This window comes from Pan paniscus, chromosome 7, assembly GCF_029289425.2.
Source record: "Pan paniscus chromosome 7, NHGRI_mPanPan1-v2.0_pri, whole genome shotgun sequence".
In the NCBI taxonomy this organism is placed as follows: domain Eukaryota; kingdom Metazoa; phylum Chordata; class Mammalia; order Primates; family Hominidae; genus Pan; species Pan paniscus.
In genome coordinates this window covers 77320901-77341615 of record NC_073256.2, presented here as the reverse complement: position 1 = coordinate 77341615, position 20715 = coordinate 77320901, and the positions used below count along the sequence as shown (strand labels likewise).

The 20715-nt window shown below is 33.8% G+C and overlaps 1 protein-coding gene across 32 annotated transcripts in view; it reads left to right on the top strand.

Annotated features, from left to right (window-relative positions):
• ASPH (aspartate beta-hydroxylase) overlaps window positions 1-20715 on the top strand; it is a 214078-nt gene that overhangs the window by 30063 nt on the left and 163300 nt on the right. For 16 of the 32 annotated variants that reach the window (XM_055116588.2, XM_034966138.3, XM_063606778.1 and 13 more), the window contains exons 2-3: window positions 304-453; window positions 3458-3526. In XM_055116588.2, coding sequence (XP_054972563.2) covers window positions 304-453; window positions 3458-3526 — 219 coding nt within the window. Of the gene's footprint in view, window positions 1-303; window positions 454-2009; window positions 2055-3457; window positions 3527-8170; window positions 19570-20715 lie in introns of those variants that run through there. The other 16 variants (XM_034966135.3, XM_055116590.2, XM_034966140.3 and 13 more) reach the window with 4 other exon arrangements.

Genomic DNA, 20715 nt, shown 5'->3' with positions numbered 1-20715 from the left:
GAAAGAGGTAATATTCAGGTCATTTTGATGAGTAACTTGAATGGAATATACATATTATACTAAATCTTTAAAAAAATTCAGGAGTTTATTTCCTGCACTACTTCAAAGTTAGTGTTGCATCTAAACAATCTTTTCTGTTTTCAGAAATATTTTGTGTGATGTGTTTTGAGAATTTAACTGGAAACTGTTTTTGAAATGATCTATCATTGTACATAATCCCAAATTATTGGAGAAATAATTGTGAGAATAGGTGTTCAGTAAAGTGTTTTCTTCTTATGATATCTTACATTTATTTCTAAACAGAGACAAAGCATGGAGGACACAAGAACGGGAGGAAAGGCGGACTCTCAGGAACTTCATTCTTCACGTGGTTTATGGTGATTGCATTGCTGGGCGTCTGGACGTCTGTAGCTGTCGTTTGGTTTGATCTTGTTGACTATGAGGAAGTTCTAGGTAAGAATTTTGATATCCTTATGTGAATTTGTAAGGGAGTAAGTGACATCTCTTAGGAGTCTTGAATATTTGTTATCATCTTTCTGGTACTGGTAATTTCTATAGCCTTTCAGTGGTTCTCAATAGAGTGAGGCTGAAAGGGGATATGAAGAGGGTTACCTTGGAGTATTGTCTTTTGAACTTCTTTAAATGTGACCTGTAGGTTTTTGAAAAAAGGCTTTATATTGTATGTCTGTCACACAGGGAGAAGTTTTATCAAACAGTACTCATTCTCACTATATGCAGTACTTTTTGATTTCTATTCAATTTTGTTATATTATAAATTTTAAAAATACTTGATCGTGAGCCATTACATTTATTTAAGGACTTGCTAATGGATCATAACCACACAATATGCAAAACTCTTCCTTAGAGAGGGTTTTCAAAGTACACCCTTCTGTGTCTCTGTTGGGATGGGATGAGTACGTGTGCACACATATAGGTACTGGATGGGTGTGCTGAGATAGGCATTTGTAGATATTATTGTGTGTGTGTAGGTGTGATCTGTGTGCTGTTCTGAGGAAGTTGCTGTGGTCCTTCTGATAGTGTCCTTTCTCCACCTTTTTCCTTTTCTGTAATCACTGAAGTTTTTCATGATTTTTTACATTAATGATTCTGTTATTTTTGGAGTCACATTCTCCTTCACTTCCCCAAAAATCTTTTTTTAAACTGAAATAAAATTCAATATTATATATATTTGAATGTGTACAATTCAGTTTTTTTTTTTACTATATTCATCATTTTATATACCCATCAGCATTATCTAGTTCCAGATTATTTTTGTTACCCCCTTCCCCTAAATACCCAAACTCTTCCTCTTTCCCTCTCCTGGGAAACACTAATCTACTTTCTGTGTCTGTGCTTTTGTTTATTCTGGGCATTTCGAGTAATGGAACCATACATTATATGGTCTTTTGTATCTGCCTTTTTGCACTTAGCATAATGTTTTTAAAGTTCAGTACTTCATTTTATGGCTGCATAATATTCCATCATATGGACACACCACATTTTGGTTATCTGTTTATCAGTGATGGACATTTGGGTTGTTTCCACTTTTTGGCTATTGTGAATAATGGTCCTCCTCTTTAGTAATCCAGTGAAAGATGTGGACCTGTCACTGGAAAAAATGCACACTTGTGTCTATGTACAATGTTGCATGGGTGATATCCCCTTGCATTGGACCTCCTGTGCTTCTGCTTTACTTGTCAAATTATAGACATATTTTTGGGGAGAAAGGGCAAACAAATTTTTGGCTGTAGGAATAACAAAATATGCTTATTTGTAATCTGTCTTTCATTGAAGTTTTTCGTTTTCATTACTTTAAAGAAAGTGTTTCTGGATAGATTGACAGACCAACTGAGGGAGAATTTTAGTTTGGAGACAAATTTCTGAGTAGATCTATGCTTTGACTGACTTACAGTGATATGTTGTTAGGGAATGTATCTTAAAAGAGGACACTTTAAGTATTTGTACCTTTAAGCACAAATAACAATTTTCATGTTTTTACATGCATGCAGCCAAAGCAAAGGACTTCCGTTATAACTTATCAGAGGTGCTTCAAGGTAGGCTATTGGAGTTGCATTTCAAGTCTACGTGTGTTACTCTCTAATGGCTCATCCTTTTTCTACTAATTTAGTTATTATCTACATCAGAATATAAGTGATAGGACCAATTTCCCATTATGGGTTTGTCAGAAAGGATAGTATTTTCTATCTTTTACTGTTTCTTGAATTCTGTACTCTGCATAGCCTTGATTAGTACTTTTTGTTTTCTTAGCAGTTGAAATAACATCCTTATCTCTTCTTTCATCATAATCATTTTAAATGTGTATGTGTTTGCTAAGTCAGACTTCTATATAGCAAGTTAACCATTTTCCTAGGTAGAGCAAGGGCTCTGGGGAGATAAAGATTGATCAGAACTAATCTGAGCCAAAATTTCTGCCTGTTCTTCTGTAATTTTTTAATGTACTTTGTGTTAAAGAAATGATAACAATTGCCAAAATTTTTTTTTTAGTACTAATGCTGTATTTGAGAATGCTGTTTAAAAAATTGCTGTACGTTAACATTATTATGTTTCTCCACAGTCATTGTCCAGTAATGAATTAGAATCATGTAGATTTTAGGATGCTTTTTTAGGGAGTTGAATATATTTGACTTTTTGAAATGCTAAACAAAATAACAGTGTTCCTTATGATAAAGCACTAAAGCCTAAAAACATTTTCTGTTCATCAGGAGGAAAGGTTTTGGTAGTATTGTCTTCTCAGCATATCTGTTTTAAGCCCTTTTTTTCTTAGTATAGATCGCCTGTGCTGATTAAGTTAAGTAGAATAATCATAAGTTTTCCTTTATGATTTCCGAAGCCTCCAGTTTTATATACTTTATTTCCAGAATGATCTTTTATTTTTAAAGGTTAATTCATGATATTTCTGTTATAAGTCATGATTGTAAAATATAAAATTAATGATTTTTTAATTTTTAGTACTTAGATTCTATGTTAATCTATTTACATTTGGTCTTTATTTGAGGCTTGGTTGTTTCTTTTGGTTCAGATATTGATAGTGTGATGAAATTTCATGCTTTAGAAACATTAAATTTCAAGTGACTTAGGAATGCATCAATATTATTTCATATATGCTAAAAACTTTACCAAGAATATTTTTAGCAGTATAATAAAAATTATTCTGAACTAATTAGATCAGGATGTTGTTCAATCTTTAAAGATAATGCTGTGTCAGTTTTATTTCATAGAATTTATTAGCTGAACATTTCCTGACTCTCTTAACTGAATTGCTTGCTATTTTTAGGTAAGATATTCATTTGACACTGCTTTGCAGGATTAAAAGAGCAAAGAATTGTATTAATTGGTAACATTTATGACTGAGTTGCATGACTTCACTAAGTTGTAATACCTTATTAAATTTCTTTTCTTTTTTATTCCCATATCCATCATTTCTCCCCTATTATAGGAAAACTAGGAATCTATGATGCTGATGGTGATGGAGATTTTGATGTGGATGATGCCAAAGTTTTATTAGGCAAGTACACATTTTATGTTTTTTGTTAGTGGTGATAAAATGCTGGAAACAATTATTTTTGCTTTAATAATATCTATCTCAATAGTATATATCTTACAGGAGACTTTTCTCCCTTAAATCATATATTTCATTACTGTTAAAATTTTAAATGGCTTATTTTTCCACACTCTTTCATGTCAATTTACTTTTATCAATGAATAAGTGTATATCTCTTACACATATCTTTTGATAAGTATAATAATTTCATGTGTATTTCCAGATTTAAAGTACTTCTTATTCTGAACTTAGAATTTGAGTAGATAATATCCTAGTCTGTTTTTAGATATGGTAATTATAGCCATTTTTCATTAACATTACACATTCACTTCCATTTCAAAATGTAAATTTCTACAGGCTTACATAAATTAATGATGAAATAAAATTGATAATAAACATCTTAAAATGTCCCATGCATATTTTAACGGTAGCATTAAAATATGAACTCCTGGTCTTTTGACCCAGTGTCTTTATTTTGGAAGTCTTGGACCCTTCTCTTTCATTATCAGAATTACTTGTCTTTATCAGAGATGTTTCTTGTAATAAATAACAATGTGGTATTCCCTTATTTGTTTTAAAGTGCTGTCTTGCTGGAAAGAATGGTGTTAATTTCAATATGCAAATTTTATATAATCTGGCCTGGTGAGACTTCCTTTGCTTTTGTATGTAGCATAATATATGTTAAAACTTTTTATATAAGAGTCTTTAGAAAAATAATGGATATGGCATGATATTATACACTAAGCTTATAAAATAATGACCCAAATAAATTATTCTTAGTTACACTGTTTTGTGTATATTTATTAGACATGAAAACATGGTAGGATGCCACATCTGTAACTAGTGAAACTGCTTTTAGTAGATTAATTCCACCTCCTTATGAAATAAAGTTCTAAATATGAAAATAGAGTTTTAGTTGTGATTAAAGGTAATAAACCTTCCTAATGTTGACCTGTGTTGGTGTTTTTTTGTTTTTGTTTTTTTTTATTATTGCCCATTGGGAATTAGTGTTTGTGCATCGAAACTTATTATGAAATTTCTTTTCTTGTCTTAACTTTAATGAAATTTTCAATGTAGTCCTGTCATTGTGTATCTATATTTGAGTTTCTCTAAATATATTAAATCCTCAGATGACTATAATCTTAGGCATGTAAAAGAAACAAAATTATGTAGAACTTATCAGAATGATGTTAATTTGCTTGCCTATAAATGGTTTATTACTTCATTATATCACTTTAAATGACACATTCTGAATAGCAAAGCTTTTTATTTTAAAGATAAAATAAAATGTGGGCCAAGTTCCCTCATTTTTAGAAATGATATTACTCTCATCTACTGCATTTTATTGATTTTTATTTGTTTGCTTGTTTTTGCTTAAAACCAGCTATGTGGTCTGTCAGGAAATGCCATTAGAAATTAAAATGTGGTATTTCTTTGATAAAACACACTGATTTCTATAGCAAACTATTACCTTAACTTGATTTTTGGTGTATTTGAGATTTCAAAAGGTCATCCCCTTTAAGGTTTTTAACCTACCATTAAGAAACTAATTAATTGTAACTTTGAATATTGCTGTTTGCAGGTATAGTGTGAGGAACTCATAAATTGTGCCATTTATAAGAATTATACACTTGGAGGTGGAACTAAATTTGGTGAATATCAAGGTTTATTTTGGTAACTTTACTAATAAATGCATAAAGACAGATCAGATAAAGCTACATAAATACTTTTTTACTCTTCCTGTACTAGTTTGCAGTTGGCTTGTGGCTTCAGTACAGATGAAACAAACCAAAGGTGAAATGTTAGGCTTACTTATCACCTCTAATCTTATTTCATAGCGTTTGAGTTCTCTGCATGAAATGCAACCTTAACTTGAATTGAGTTTTATGACTAAAGTTCTTTTCTGGTTTGTGAGATTATTGTAGTTTAGTGGTGCCTCTGTTACTGGAAGGTTACTGCAAAGACAGCCTGGTGAAATTATTGGGAGTACAGAGGCTTTAATGGGTTCTTTGAGGTCAGGTAGAGGTTATGGGGGGAGCACTACAGTGAGCATATACCCAAAATGAAGCCAGACTTCCAAGGTACATTCTCACTGGAGAGGGAGCTTAATGGTAAAGTTTAAACTTTAAGGGTTTAGGTTTTAGATTAAGGCCCAGGAGATCCAAGGGGAAGGAGGAGGGTAGGAAATCAGAGATAAGAGGAGCTGTTGGCATCGCAGGTATAGTAATAATTAAGATATGTTAAACTTTCATAGGATTTTGCATTTATTTCATAAGTTTTTTTTTCTAGATTCTTAAATCTGCATATATCTAAATCTTATAAATTTGGGGAAATGTACACATTTACATGGTACATTTCACTCAATTTTAGAGTTTGGCTTTTCTTGTGAAATAGAATTAAATATATGTGAGTAAATCAAGACCCCTAACCATCATTAATTTTATTATTTGATTATTTCTGGCCAAGGCCCTTCTGATTCTTTGAAAGTGTGCTAAGCCCATTTTTCTTCATTTACATACCTTCTTATTTTTGTGGCCAAATTAACTAAAATATAGGTGTCTTTGATTGTAGTTCAGATTATTGAAAACTACCTTGTTTGAAAATACATTCTTTAAAAACTTATTTTCCAAATAAAATCAACAGGAAAATGACCCAAGAACTAAATGATGCGAGGACTAAATCCTTAGAGTGACACCACCTAAGGATCATGTGGTTGTCCTTTTGTCCTATGGCTAGCACCTAGCTGGCATCGTATCAGGTATGGCTGGAAAGCAAAAGGGAAGCCAGTCAGCACTTGCTACATCCTGGAAAATCATTTGTAGACTGATAGATGCATGAGTGAGCTGATGGGAGGAGAAGACCAGATCTTGCCAAGCCAAAGGCATTCCCTTTGGTTGAGCCCTGTTCTTAGAGAGGTTCAGAAGGAATCACATGCCGAGAATATATATTTTTCTCTCTCGACTAGTACTTTTGTCTTGAGAACCACAGGAAGGTTGCTTGGCTGGGTAAACAGTTTTGTTCAAATGCTTTTGCATATTTGTTGCATATGGTCATCTGTCATACTGAAGGATGGAAAAGTTTTATATGTAATACTTGGAAGTACTTATAATATATTGGCAAATGGAGAAAAGTAAAGATGTTTATACTAAATATGCAGCTATAGTGTTTTAAGGCAGGAAGAAGAAACTGTTATTCCCATAGGGACTTAGTTGGGATTATAGATCTTTGTTCACAGCATTTGTCTACTGCTAAATTCAGTGAAAACATTCTAGGCTTGTCAAAAAGTAATTTAAATACCAACTGCAATTTGCGTTTTTCCTACCAAAAACATGAACAATGACATAATATAGTTCTTTTGAGTAAAGCAGAGAAAATTCACTATAATCTTTAAAACTTTTACATTAGTTGTCGTCTTATCCTTTATCTGCCTATCTTGATTGCTGGTAGTTATACTACATGGAGAAATTGTGTGTTGCCAAACCTTAAATGACTGAATTAGGTGGTTACAACCAGAAAAGCTCAGTGGTCATGGATGTTCACATTTCTTACAGTCAGAACACCCCACCCTGTTATTCCTCCTCAAAATTAAGGGCTTGGTATACAGCTTGGTAGATTCTGATACCTACTGGAGCTAAGAAACCTTTGCTACCCAGAGCCAGTTCTTCACAGGAAAAAAACAAATGATGAAAACAATATATACTTTGATTTATTTCTATCCTAAGGCCTGTTTGGGATCCAATACTTAGTTGTAAGGGGTCTTAGCAATAGAAGCTAATTTCACAGGCCCATGGGGAGAGGAATTTGGAATGTTCCTATTGCAAGTGACCAGCTAAGGCCTTGATCACATTTCATATCGGTAGGCAAAGTGAATTATTATTAATAGCTGACTCTTGTCATTGGCCAGAATTACAGGACCATGAGTCAGTTGCCAGAGTTTTATAGAACTACCACATTTAATAGTGTTAAAATTTAAGTGTTAAAATTATCTGAGTTACATAATTTGAGTGTATTTTTGCCCACCTATGGATGCTATAAATGGTAATACTGCTAGTTATATTAACTCCAGAATTTCCTAAGTCAACTCCAGGTCTTAAGTGGGGTGGTGGTGGGGGGAGGGGAGAAGTTTGAGGAAATAAACCTTTCTAGTTTGAATGAACAAATGAACGAATGTGTGTATAATCAACTCTCGATAAAACTGGTTGGTAAATGAGCAAATCTGGAGGTTGTCAGAGTATATATCTTTTTTTCCCTGATACTGCTTTTACTCACTCTTCCTTTTACTGTCAACTGATTTTCCATTACTGTCCATTGATTTTTGATGATAAAATTTTGTCTTTCAACTCAACACTCTAATGAGAGAAAGGTAAACCTGGGTAGGGGCTGGTAGGAGTGGTGAGGCTTGGTCAAATTGTGGCTTTCTTTTGACATTTGATTGAGAGTTGATTGTAAGGTGTGCATTTTAATGGACTTCTTTATTTTCCAAATACCGTTTCTGTAAACCTCTCTGACCTTGATGCACCTCGCTTTTGAGATCACCCTTCCTCCACTTCTTTTTTCCACCTAACTGCTCTCCTTATTTTCTCTCTCTCTTCCTTTATTCTTATGTAGGCCTGACCAAAGATGGCAGTAATGAAAATATTGATTCTCTTGAGGAAGTCCTTAATATTTTAGCAGAGGAAAGTTCAGATTGGTTTTATGGTTTCCTCTCATTTCTCTATGATATAATGACTCCTTTTGAAATGCTAGAAGAAGAAGAAGAAGAAAGCGAAACCGCAGATGGTGTTGATGGTACGTCACAGAATGAAGGGGTTCAGGGAAAGACTTGTGTCATATTGGATTTACATAACCAGTAACCTTGATTCAGGGACTGAAGTCATTGGCTAATGAACACCTGAAGCAGCCTCCTTTTTCTTTTCTTTCCTTGGCTTATGCAGGGCTTAATGTGCAGTGGGGCGCTTGTGATCTTACCGTGCAAGTCAACCATGTGATCTTGCCCAGTACAGCTACTAGCTAGTCCCTTGCTCGCTCAGCTCCCCCAACTTCTATTGAAGAAAATGGTACTCCTCATTCTTGTAGTCAGCTACAAAGTACACTGAAAATGATGTTCTTGGTGGTATAATTGGTTTCTGTATCGTTTTGTTTCAACTCATGTATTCACTGAACTAAATTTGGACACTTAACAGCAAATTGTGTTGTGGTTAACCCTTGATGCTTGTCTTTCTAACACACTATTAATTATGATGATTCTAATGGATTTCATTATAAAAATATTTCTGGCATGATTTTTAAGTTAAATGCTTCTCTGTTCTTTAACATGACTGATGTATAAAATGATGGTTCTTTACTAAGCTGATATTTTTTATTGTAATTTGTTTAGGTTTGTCAGATAGGTTCATACAAATTTCTATGTAAAATTCTGTGTTAATGGTGCTTTTAAAATAATTTAAAAATAACTCCATGTTTTTGCCTTAGAGTAAGTTAACTTACTGTTTTCAGATAGTAGCATGACATATTTCTGTCTGTGAAAGCAAAATTTATTTTAAATTTTATTTCCAAATATACATCCAGAGAAAGTAATTTGTATTTTTTTTTAAAGTAGGCATATTACACAAGAGGGAACATGTGAATATGTATCTTAATGTTGTACATATTAAAATTATTCATCCTAAATAAGTCTTTTTCCATTTTTTCCTTCATTAACTTATTAATTGGATATTGATTTTGGCTTAGATGTAATGTGATTTTTAGAATTATAAACTTATTGAAGTGGTAATTCCATTTAGGGCAGTAAACTTTTCCCATTAGAAAGCCTTAAAAACATATTTGAATCAATTGCTTTAAAAATGAGTTTGCTTCAATAGTAACCAAAACAGGTGTAGCAGCTATATACAAAATGCATTTCTTAAAATGAGATTTCATCAGTTTCCCCTCAAGCAAAGCTCTTCTAGGGATAAGGAAGATAAGGAAAGGGATGTTACTTTTTGAAGGAGTGATGTTCCATGGTTTTAAATCTCTTCCAGCTTCTCTAGGATTTTGCTTAGTGTTAGTTTGTCAGAGAGCTAAAAATTTGAAAATGCTTGCACTTCTTCACGTTTTATTTAACTGTAATTTCTACTTTTCAAATATTTCTTGTCTTCTATATCTAATCAAATTACTTTCAATAAGTGTTTCATTCATCCATTTATTCTGAGGGGACTATGACAAATTTAAATTGTTATGAATTACTCTTGTAGGCTGTCATAATAACAGCCTGAAAGTAGCAGCCTCAAGTCAGCATGGGACATCCATTCCCTCTGCCCACCATTTACCTGTGTCAGCGAATACTGTCCAATTTGCTAATCTTATTAAAAAGCAAACATTCTGTAGCTACTTTTGGATGTGGATATACACACTGGACAATAATCTCTTAAAGTTTAAATGACTATTAAAGTGACTATTAAAGCTCTTGTTTGTCTTGCCCGCACTAATGGGCAAATATGTTTTATTCTGTTAATGCAGAAGATAGTCTGTTAAAGCTTCTGTTTCCAAATATTCAAGGACTTCAGTTAAGCTGTCACTTAGTAGCATGTTCTGCAACAAATGAGTATCATTCAGTAATGTTCCTTCTGAAAATTTATTCAATCTTTGTATTTATTGTGTCTTCTGCTTTCATACTTGGGTACTATGAAATATCAAAGTTTATTAGGTTTAAATTCTAAAGGAATCTTCAGCCCCACTCAATGAAATTCACCCAGCCTAATTTCCGGGATATACTTTTTAAAGGAATCTTATTTGTTAACGTGTTGTTACTACTAACACTAGAAGATATTCGATTAATTGATAAGAAGTAAATGATTAAATTTTGTGTTAAAAATATTTGAAATTACTAATTTTTCATCAGGCTTTATTTGCCCTACTAATGCATATTTTATGTACAGAAATTAATTATGCTTTATTTTTGTAAGTGAAAAACAAGAATGTGGGATAAAAATTTGCTACTTATTTTGTACCACCTCTCATTAGTTCCTCTGAAAGCCTCTGATGAAGGTGACACCCAGGTAGCCGACGAACCCCTGACTTCTGTGACTTCCGTCAACTTGTGCCTAAGGCTTGTGTGTGTGTGTGTGTGTGTGTGTGTGTGTGTGTGTGTGAGAGAGAGAGAGATAAAATAAAGGTATTTGCAAAACTGCGCTATAAAGTATCTCAAAGCTGATCAAAATTACTTCACCTTAGTTTGATTTATTATGTATTGCTAAAATTCTTAATTTTCTAAGCGTGTATTTTCTGACTTTGTTTCATAATATAAGTCTTTTCCTACCTCATGTCTTTTAAACTTAAGAACTAAATTAAGGCAAAATCATATCCCATTAATTTGAATGTTTATATAGTTATGGAATTTTAAGTTATACTGTATTTACTTTACCTTTTCAGAGTTGAGAAACTCTGTGGAACAGGCTTCGTGTTGAGATATAGTGTTGTCTCCTCAGAGTCACTGTTCTGGCTTCTTCGGATGTGCTGACATTTGTCCGATTGTAAAGGCGCTGGGTTCTCCGGAGTTTGGCACGAAAACAAGACAGCAGCACTCTGGGGATTCTTTTTAGCCCTTTAGCTTTCTTCAGCCTGCCTTGCTTTGGGACATGAGTGGTGGGTATAAGTCAGTTGGGGAAGTGTCTTCTGGGTGCCAATTTTACCCAGTCCTGAGGCCTGGCTGTCAGCCTGCTGCCCTGGGGATCCTGCAGACGCCTCGGTGCTGAGGACATATGGAATAGTGGGCTGTCCTGCATTTTCATCTTGTCCTTGATTCTTTCTTTATTCTAGAAATTACCTCCCTGTCTTATAGAGCTGTATCCAGACATGAAAGAAGGACTATTTTCTGTTTGAATTATTTTTATTTAGTTAGATAGAACAGATTGTTTGTCTACCCTGATGTTTGTGACTTCGGATAATTATAAAAAAATTAGACCTAGCACAGCCAGTTATTCTTAATTTGGTCACTTGACAGTTAGCTTTTTGGGAATTGATGCTCCATGACACTTTCTAAATAATCCGCTGGGCTAGCTCCTTAAGTCTATAAAACATACAAGAAATTTTCTGTGATTTGGCTGTGGAATCTTTGATCACAATGCATATTTGGAATACTTAAAGAAACTCAGTGACCCAGACTTTATTTTCATAAGTTAAACGATGGAACCAGTATTCAGAATTCACTGCCTTTGTTATTTGTTGAGATGCCTCTGTAATACTTAGGAGTTAGATATTAAGTAGTTTGTGGACTCCTTGAAACTAGGAACCAGATCTTCGGTTTTATTTGAATTCTCCTTCAATGCTAAGCCCTGCATGTGATATTCATTAATATCATATGAATAATGTCATATGCTGGTGTGGGTCCTGAAGGATGAGGAGTTACTCCTTGCATAATAAAATACTGAGGTTTTTTTTTTTTTTTAAACTGGTTTAAATAAGTGGTAAAATTATTGGACATATTTTTTTGCAATAGAAATGACATTTTGAGTTTCTATAACAAACCTATGCTAACAAAAGTCTTCAGGTGACCTTTCCAATCTCCAATTTGTATTTGAATCTGCATTTTACCTTTTTTTCTCTGTCTCTGGATGTAATCCCTTTCTGCTTATTTAGTCTTTCAGTTTTCTTATGTTCTGATCCTCCGTTCCCCACTTACTGTAGAGGGTTGGTGGGTTTGTAGCTTTTTCTTCATCTTTTTTTAATCTGTACGATATTATTACATCTATTTAAAAATAAAAAAGCAATTGGTGTAGTGTCCTGACATGCATTTTACCAAGAGTAGACATCCATTCTAGAGGAACAGTCTGCCTCGCTAACAGGATGGTTACTCAGACATTTAGGGCCTCTTTTTGCTATGTGTAGTCAATGTTGAAATGATTACGATGTTCCAGTGTGGGACAGAGGAAGATGAGAAGGCTCACAGTGACTCACAGGTCTCACTAGAAATGGTGAGAGTGGCTGAAGTGACCTGAGTATGAAGTGATATCCAGACCAATTCTAGAGCTGTCTGAAAGTCTGAAGTAGCTACTTGTGTATCTGTAATGCAGCCAGTCTTCTAAAATCATGTCTATTGCATGTGGTGTAACCACAGATCTATCCATTGGCTTAATAGTTCAAACATTTTAATTTCATAGAGAACATTTGATTTTGAAAATGTAGAATAGTGGCCTGAGGCAGTTGCCAAAATAGCATAAATTTCCTTTAGGCAACTCTGTTACGTTCTAAGGGAAGAATGTAAGATCTTTTTTCTAATTTCTGTATAAGAATTCCCAAATAGTTGCCAGAGCTATTAACTATCATCACTTTAAATACTTACATCAAAATAAGTATAAAAGGACGAAAAGAAAGTAAATAGCATGGCAGTTGTTTTTCAACATGTATTTTAAGCACATCCTAATGCTGCTTTGATTATTTCTTAAATTGGAATATATTCTATTAATTAAAAACAACTTTTGTCTGAATGGATTAAGAAATACCAAGATGTTTCCATTTTTGCTCGAATTGATAGAATTTTCTTCCTACTACTTGGAAACTATTTTTGAAGAGCCTTTGTGTTGTCATGAATTTTATTGATTAGTGGAATGTTCCCTTTTTTCTTTTTTTTCCCTAGACATTAGCTATGGTAGTAAAGATAGAAAAGGAGAAAAGTAGTGCATGCTTGTGGCATTTTGGCACTGTAGGGAGAATCTACATCAACCAAAGTTGCAAATGATAAGAATTTAATTCTGTCAGAATTAGGAAGAATAGAAAGGTGGGCCTTTCGTACCTGCCTTGTGGTTTTCCCTTAAGTCCACTTCTCTAATGCCCACAAACTAATATTTTTTCCCCTCTACGTGCTGTCACTAATCTTGGATTACCACTGACCCCTTTCTCCATTACTGTATTTCCCATTGTTGCTGGGGGAAAAAAAATCTGTTATAAAGTTACCTGTACTGAGCCTCTGTCGGGGGCATGCTGCTCCAACAGTTTCCCTTGTTAGCAGTCATTCTAAACGTTTCCACAACCTTCCTTCTTCCAGGGTCATTTTATTCCTCTGTAGAGATGATTTTGCTTTCTGCTTTCCTAAGATAATCTAGTGTGGCTTCATTCCGTTATTTTCTTCTCTCTTCCCTTTACAACATTACTATCTCAGGATTTTTTTGAGCTATTGTTTCTTGTCTCATTCACTCACCTTTTTTTTTTCAGACACTGCATCCTCTGGTTTCCAAAGCTAGCCCTTTCCCTTGAGCCTGTACCTCCTCCTGACCTCATCACCTGTCTCCTGTTATGAACTTAGCTTCTTTTTCTTACAGACATGCCTGCGTTTCCTCGACCTCCAAAACAAAACCCGGATAAAATTCTTCAAACTTTTTCCTTTTCTGTCCCCCTGAGAATCTAGGGAAATTCCATGTATGATCAGTTTTCTTATAAGGAAATGAGGAAGGCTGATGTGAGCACCCTAGATTTTTGGTCACCTTTCCTTCCACCTATGTTTTCTCATCATTGTGGCATGACTGCCTTCTCTACTGCTTGTAAAACTGTATTCTGAAGAACCTTAGAGGATATTTAGTAACTAACATAATAAAATAGTGCCCTCATCCTAAACCTTTGTTCATGTCTTCCTTCCTAAAACTGATCATTTCACTTTAAAAAAAAAAACAAACAAACACATTTCCTTTTTTAAAAAATTTAATTTTATTTTAAGTTCTGGGATACAAAAAAAAAATTTTTTTTTCTTTACTCTCTTTTTGTTTCATTGTTACTTAGGGACTCTTGTTAACTGTTTTTGGTGGTATACTTTTTTCATGTCTATATACTTTTCTTCAGAAACTGAATGTAATAATTGTTTAAATTATTAGCTTGGTCCTTTTTATGTCAAAAATATTGAAAAATTATTGGCTATGTTTTTAAGTTCAGAAAAGCATAAGATGATCCTTTGGAGTTTTATATCATGCATTGCACTTTGTTCATGTGTTCATTTCTATCACTATAAGGATTTATACCCAAACCAAAAAAGTTTAAAATAAAGCACAGCACTGTTTATTTTTATATGTTTCACTAATCTGATGCTAATCTAATATTTTGGTTTATTCATGACAAAAGTTAACTCTAGTCTTTCATCCATATAGCTCTTTTTACCTAGATCATAACAGTGGGGGTAGGGAGAGGGCAGTCTGGGTTTCCTCACTCTACGTTTTAATAGGAAAATCTGGTTCTGCTGTGGGAGAACATGTAGGAGTCAGGAGGGGAACATAGCGGTACTAGAAGTATATTTTAATGTTTTATGCTAATGTGTTTTACACCTTAGATACTACTCATATTTAAAAGTGGGTATTATGAGAATCGTTTTGATATTTTTTTCTGAAATAAACTTTAGTGGAGAGTGATTGGAAATAGCACTCATTATTGCTGGGTTATACACTGTTTTTGGCAGAGGTTAGGAAAGAATCAAGTTTTGTCTGGGAAAAATAATTTTTAAACACATGGGAATAAGTACTGGTTATGGTTACCTATGTATTTCATATAAGTGGACAAATATAACCATGGTCACATGTTTCCATTTTTATGTTGTCAGTGGTAAGAGATACTAATAACATTTTTGAAGAATATTGATATTTCAACCAAAATAAATTACCATTCTCAAATGGATGACCTCAATTGATAGATACAAATTGCTATCAATAGTGAAAGGGGAGGTTTGAACAATATAATAGAACAGACATCTAATACTGAAAGTAGAAGTTTTGAGAAACGTACAAAGTGGGTTTTACAATTTACAGCTGCAAAAATGTCAGATGGCTTTGGGGACTTTCTTGTGACCACATCTTAGACCTTCGTTCTTTAGTGACAGGCTAAAGGCCACCCTTCCTGAGGAGATGAACACTACATTGCACCTCCAACCCTAATGTGCCTAAGAAATGGATTGGAACTTTACAAAGTTTGCCAATACATAGCATAAACCAACCTTTATGTGACTGAGAGAGAGAATTGGGAAGATCAGTTCATTGGGATGCTAAGTACAGCCTGGTTGGAATAAGAGTTAGAGGTATATTGTTAGAGACTCAAAAATAAATCTATTATCAGAACTTTCATTTGCCAAGAGAGGAAATAGAAAGCTATTGCAAAGTTTTTAGAGTGAAATATGTAAAATGTATGTACATAATACTGTCATTCTTACTTGCTCGTATAATTTTTTAAAAGACAGTGCGAAGTGGTGGAAGAGCAGTGATTGTTCAGACAGTAAAGATGAACTCTATCAAAATATGCTATCCTTTTTTGGATGGCAAGTGTGATTGAGTAGTGAAGTAAGGTCCTTGGTCCTTCACTCTAGTACTTTTAATTGATCATCTGTGACCCAAGCGGAAGTCTACCACTGAGTAGAAAATGCCATTTCCGGTGGCAATTAAGTATTTCTAATGCCAACAATTCTTAAAGATCTAAGCCAAATTGTGAAGTTGGTTAAATCATAGGCTGATTATAATGCATTTATATGTTAAAGATAGTGAAAGGAAAGCTTTAAAGTGACGAATAAGAGAGATATTGGAGTATTTTTTAATGATGAATTTAACTAACAACATATTTTATAGTGGCATTGATTTTACCTATTTAATAGACACTTATTTTTGAATTCCCTTAAATTTTCTGTTTATAACCTATTTTCATCTTGTAAATGTCAACAGAAGGACCCAGTGGGGTAGCCAAGAGAAAAACTAAGGCTAAAGGTATTTTCATTTTTTCAATTTAGCCTTGAGTGAATCAAGTTTAATGTTTGAAAATGCATGACATTTTTTGGGAATGTTAATATTGCTACTAATGCTAAACACTATTGCTTTTGGGTCTTGCTTGGGTGCAACTTAGGTTATAAGTAGTTTTATCAAGATTTCATCAAAGGATTTTCTGCTTCAAGCCTATAATTTTAAGTCATTATCTTTTCATGTTATCAAAGCTTTGTAATAGTCTTTAAATTAAGAATATATATATTATACAAATATCATGTTATATTTGTTATGATGTATATATTAAATTTACATGTACACATCTTACCTTGTTCCCTAAAACCTTTCTTACTTTGATTTTTTTGAATTACTTTTGGGAAAAAAAGATGAAGTCTTCAGTAATTGTTTTTATTTCTCCAAAAGCTCTCATGACACTCTGTCTTAGAGCACAGTGAAAGCTAGTGTGATTCAAATGTGTAGTTTTCAGTAAAATGAAAACTTGGATGTATAATGTATAACCCTACATTACATTGACATAGAATTTACTGTGTTTGATATTTTAATTCATTAAAAATTATTGTCCGGGCACGGTGGCTCATGCCTGTAATCCCAGCCCTTTGGGAAGCCGAGGCGAGTGGATCACGAGGTCAGGAATTAGAGACCAGCCTGAGCAATATAGTGAAACCCTGTCTCAACTGAAAATACAAAAATTGGCTGGACTTGGTGGCAGGCACCTGTAATCCCAGCTACTCTGGAGGCTGAGGCAGAAGAATCGCTTGAACCCAGGAGGCAGAGGTTGCAGTGAGCTGAGATTGTGCCATTGCACTCCAGCCTGGGCAACAGAGTGAGACTCTCAAAATAATAATAATAATAATAAATAAGTTATTATACCTGTCAGCCATTTGTAGACTAACAGCTCAGTATTACAGCCTGACTTTATATGCCAGTGGTTATTCTTGTTCATATGTTAGTAGTCATATTCTTTGTGGGTAGAGGCATGGGGGATGTGCATGCCTCTATATAAGCCTCTATATAATAATAAATAAGTTATTATACCTGTCAGCCATTTGTAGACTAACAGCTCAGTATTACAGCCTGACTTTATATGCCAGTGGTTATTCTTGTTCATATGTTAGTAGTCATATTCTTTGTGGGTAGAGGCATGGGGGATGTGCATGCTTCTATATAAGCCTGTTTTTCTTTATAAGCCTGTGATATTCTTGTGGTCATTTCACGGGCTTGGCATATTGTTTGTAGTTTGTTTTTTTGGTGAAATATGAACAGATGAGACTTACTGTGTGATTCACAGGGTTTTATGATTTATATTTTAAGATCAGGAACTTTTAATGGTTTAACCTCCTATCTCTTCTGAATAATTTCTGGGGACGAAAAAAATTTTCACCATCTTATTTTTATATAAATAATGATGAAACAAATGGACAATAAAATATTTTACTTCTTGATCTAGAGAAGCAAATTAAACATTAAAGACTGAATTTTTTAAAAGCAGTTTTCAGAATAAGACATGATAGCATTGCACATCCATTTTACACTTTTGCAATGCCAGTATCTATGTTACTGTCCAAACGCATTGAAGTAGAATGAAGACTCAGCATGATCCTGAATGAATACTATTCTGTATTCTTAAAAGACTGTAATAAGGTTTTTTAGGAAGAACTGAAGAATCTCCTGGTTGATCACCAGGAAATTCAGTTAATGGAGAAACCCTATGGGGTGTTTTTGTTTGTTAATCAAGATTTTATTAGACAGCCTAGAAAGACATAGTGCTTTTAGTGAGCACTGCAAATCTAATGCTCATTTTGAATACCATTTGTGCTATGTAAGTTTTATGTGATTTTGATGGGCAAAAACATCTTTCACATTTTATTATATTAAAGAAATATTTCATTTTCTTTGTTTCTGCTTAAATGTGGCATTGCTTCTGCTTAAATGTGGCATTGCAAACACCTTACCTTATGATTTCCTTATGAGAGTACAAACAGATGAAATTCAGAGCTTTTGCTAACTGCTTTATTACCATGTAAAGCAAGCTGAAAGCAATACCTTCCATGAGATTTGGAATTAGCTGTGTGTTTCATTTAATTGCTCTCTCAACCCAATGAACTAGAAGACGTGTGTTAGCTTGAGTGGCTCTACATGAATTAACAGGGAAACATACTTAAAGGAATACTGATTTCATGATGAATATAAGCAGAAAGAGAATTCTAATCTTTCCTTTTAAATACTACAGATAATGATTTAAAAATGTCATACACATGACAATTTTTTCCTAGTTAACTAATGAAATTATATTTAATGTTATTTACATATATTTGTATTCAAAGAAGCACGTGTATTTTAAGGACATATGTTTTTGTTTGAGCTAAACATTTTAAATTATCTTTGTATATATTCTTACAACTTATGAAAAATTTGTTCTTACGTTGCCAGTGTTCCTTTAATTATAGTTACAAAGTGTGAGTTAATACTTTGTGTAAAGCACTGCCTTCGTGGTGCCCTCAATTTTATAATATTGCATGTTAATGTTTTAAGACAAGTCATACTATATTTCAAGATGGAAAATATGACAAGCTTCTAGCATTTTTTAATAGTTGATATTTGATAGAGATTTGCACCTATTTTTAGCCACCATAAAGACTAGTGAATTAAAGTAACTTTCTGAATGTGCATTTCCTGTGTGTGGAGAGATAAAAAGAGAATACCTTTTCACTAACTTCCTGTTCTGTGATTAAGAGATCCTGTCAATAAACATTTTTTCCTTTAATTGGAAAATCTGAAAGTTAAAGAACTCACTAAAGAAGAGCTCAAGAAGGAGAAAGAGAAACCTGAGTCAAGGAAGGAAAGTAAGAATGAAGAGAGAAAAAAGGGGAAGAAAGAGGATGTCCGAAAGGATAAGAAAATTGCTGATGCAGACCTATCCAGGAAGGAGTCTCCTAAGGGTAAAAAGGACAGAGAAAAAGAGAAAGTGGACCTAGAAAAAAGTGCTAAAACCAAGGAAAATAGGAAAAAATCAACAAATATGAAGGATGTTTCTAGTAAAATGGCATCCAGAGACAAAGATGACAGAAAGGAAAGTAGAAGTTCTACCAGATATGCACACTTAACAAAGGGAAATACCCAGAAAAGAAACTACTAAAGCTCTGGCATCATCATCCCAGAACATGGTCATGTTCCAGATTGCAGTTTGTTACAAAAAAGCATGGAAAATGTAATATTGCTCTGATTGGTGAGGGTGTGTAAATTAGCCATTGAATGTATCATTGGTGCTTAGCAAGTAAATTACCTGAAATTTAAATATACCGTCTCATACTTCTAAATGTAAAAACATTTAAAAAATGTCATAGAATATGATGTAATAACTTCTATTTATTGATCATGTATTCAGACAAATGTATATGTATCATGAATTTTTATGGATTAATATATTGAATACTTTTATTGACGTTAAATAAGAATATTAAAATTTTAAATGTTATTTCTGTGCATAATGCCTTGTAACTTTTTCAAGTGTGCTAAATACTCAGGGAGATGGATTTGCTTGTTGTTTTCTTCCCTCCTTCCCCTTCCTGCTTCCCTGTTTTTCTCTTTCGTGGACACCTCCCCAGGCTCATGTGCCACCACCTTCCCTCCTCTCCAGCCCTCCCAGCCCTCCCGCAGCCTTTCAGGGGGCTGTTCCTCAGGCTTTTCATGGGTTCTCCTTCCCCTTTTCCCTCTTATCTCCCCTTTTCTAGTCTCCCTCCCCAAGTCTTTTGCTCTCTCCTTTCCTTCACTCCTCACCTCACCGCTGCCCCTCACTCCTGCATGCTTCTCACTCCTGACCTCCCTACAACAACCTCACCCTTCTCCCATCATCCAGTACATACTTAGTGCTTACCATGTGCCACATACACTGCTCCGAGAACTGTGGCCATAGCCATGAATAAAGGGGAGAATTGTATTTAGAAGAACAGTTTCAGAACACTTTTATTTATGATACATTTATAGTCTTAGAATAACTATAGAAAGGTTTTAATTATTTCAGATTAGGATGTACTTTCATTTTATATCACACTTTTTTTCCATTATTTTGGTTGAATGGCATACATTTTTCATATTTGATTGTGTCATTATTATTTACCATTTCTAAGGAATTGCAAATGTAATCTCTTCACTAGAGATCAGAATTTAGCACCTCAGAAAACATTTAATATAAAAGTGAAGTTTTAGTGAGAAATTAATTCTACAAATGGTTTGTACTATTCTGTGCCTCAAATATTAAATATCTAATTGTGACTACTGTGAAATGCAGTTAGTTGATAATGGTAAAATCTCTGTGGTAGCATTTTTGATTCTCTTAATGTTAACCTTATTAACAACAGAATCAAAAATGCTACCACTAAGATTTTATTTTTTAAAACATTTATTTACTTTTTTATGAAGATCTTAAAAACGAGA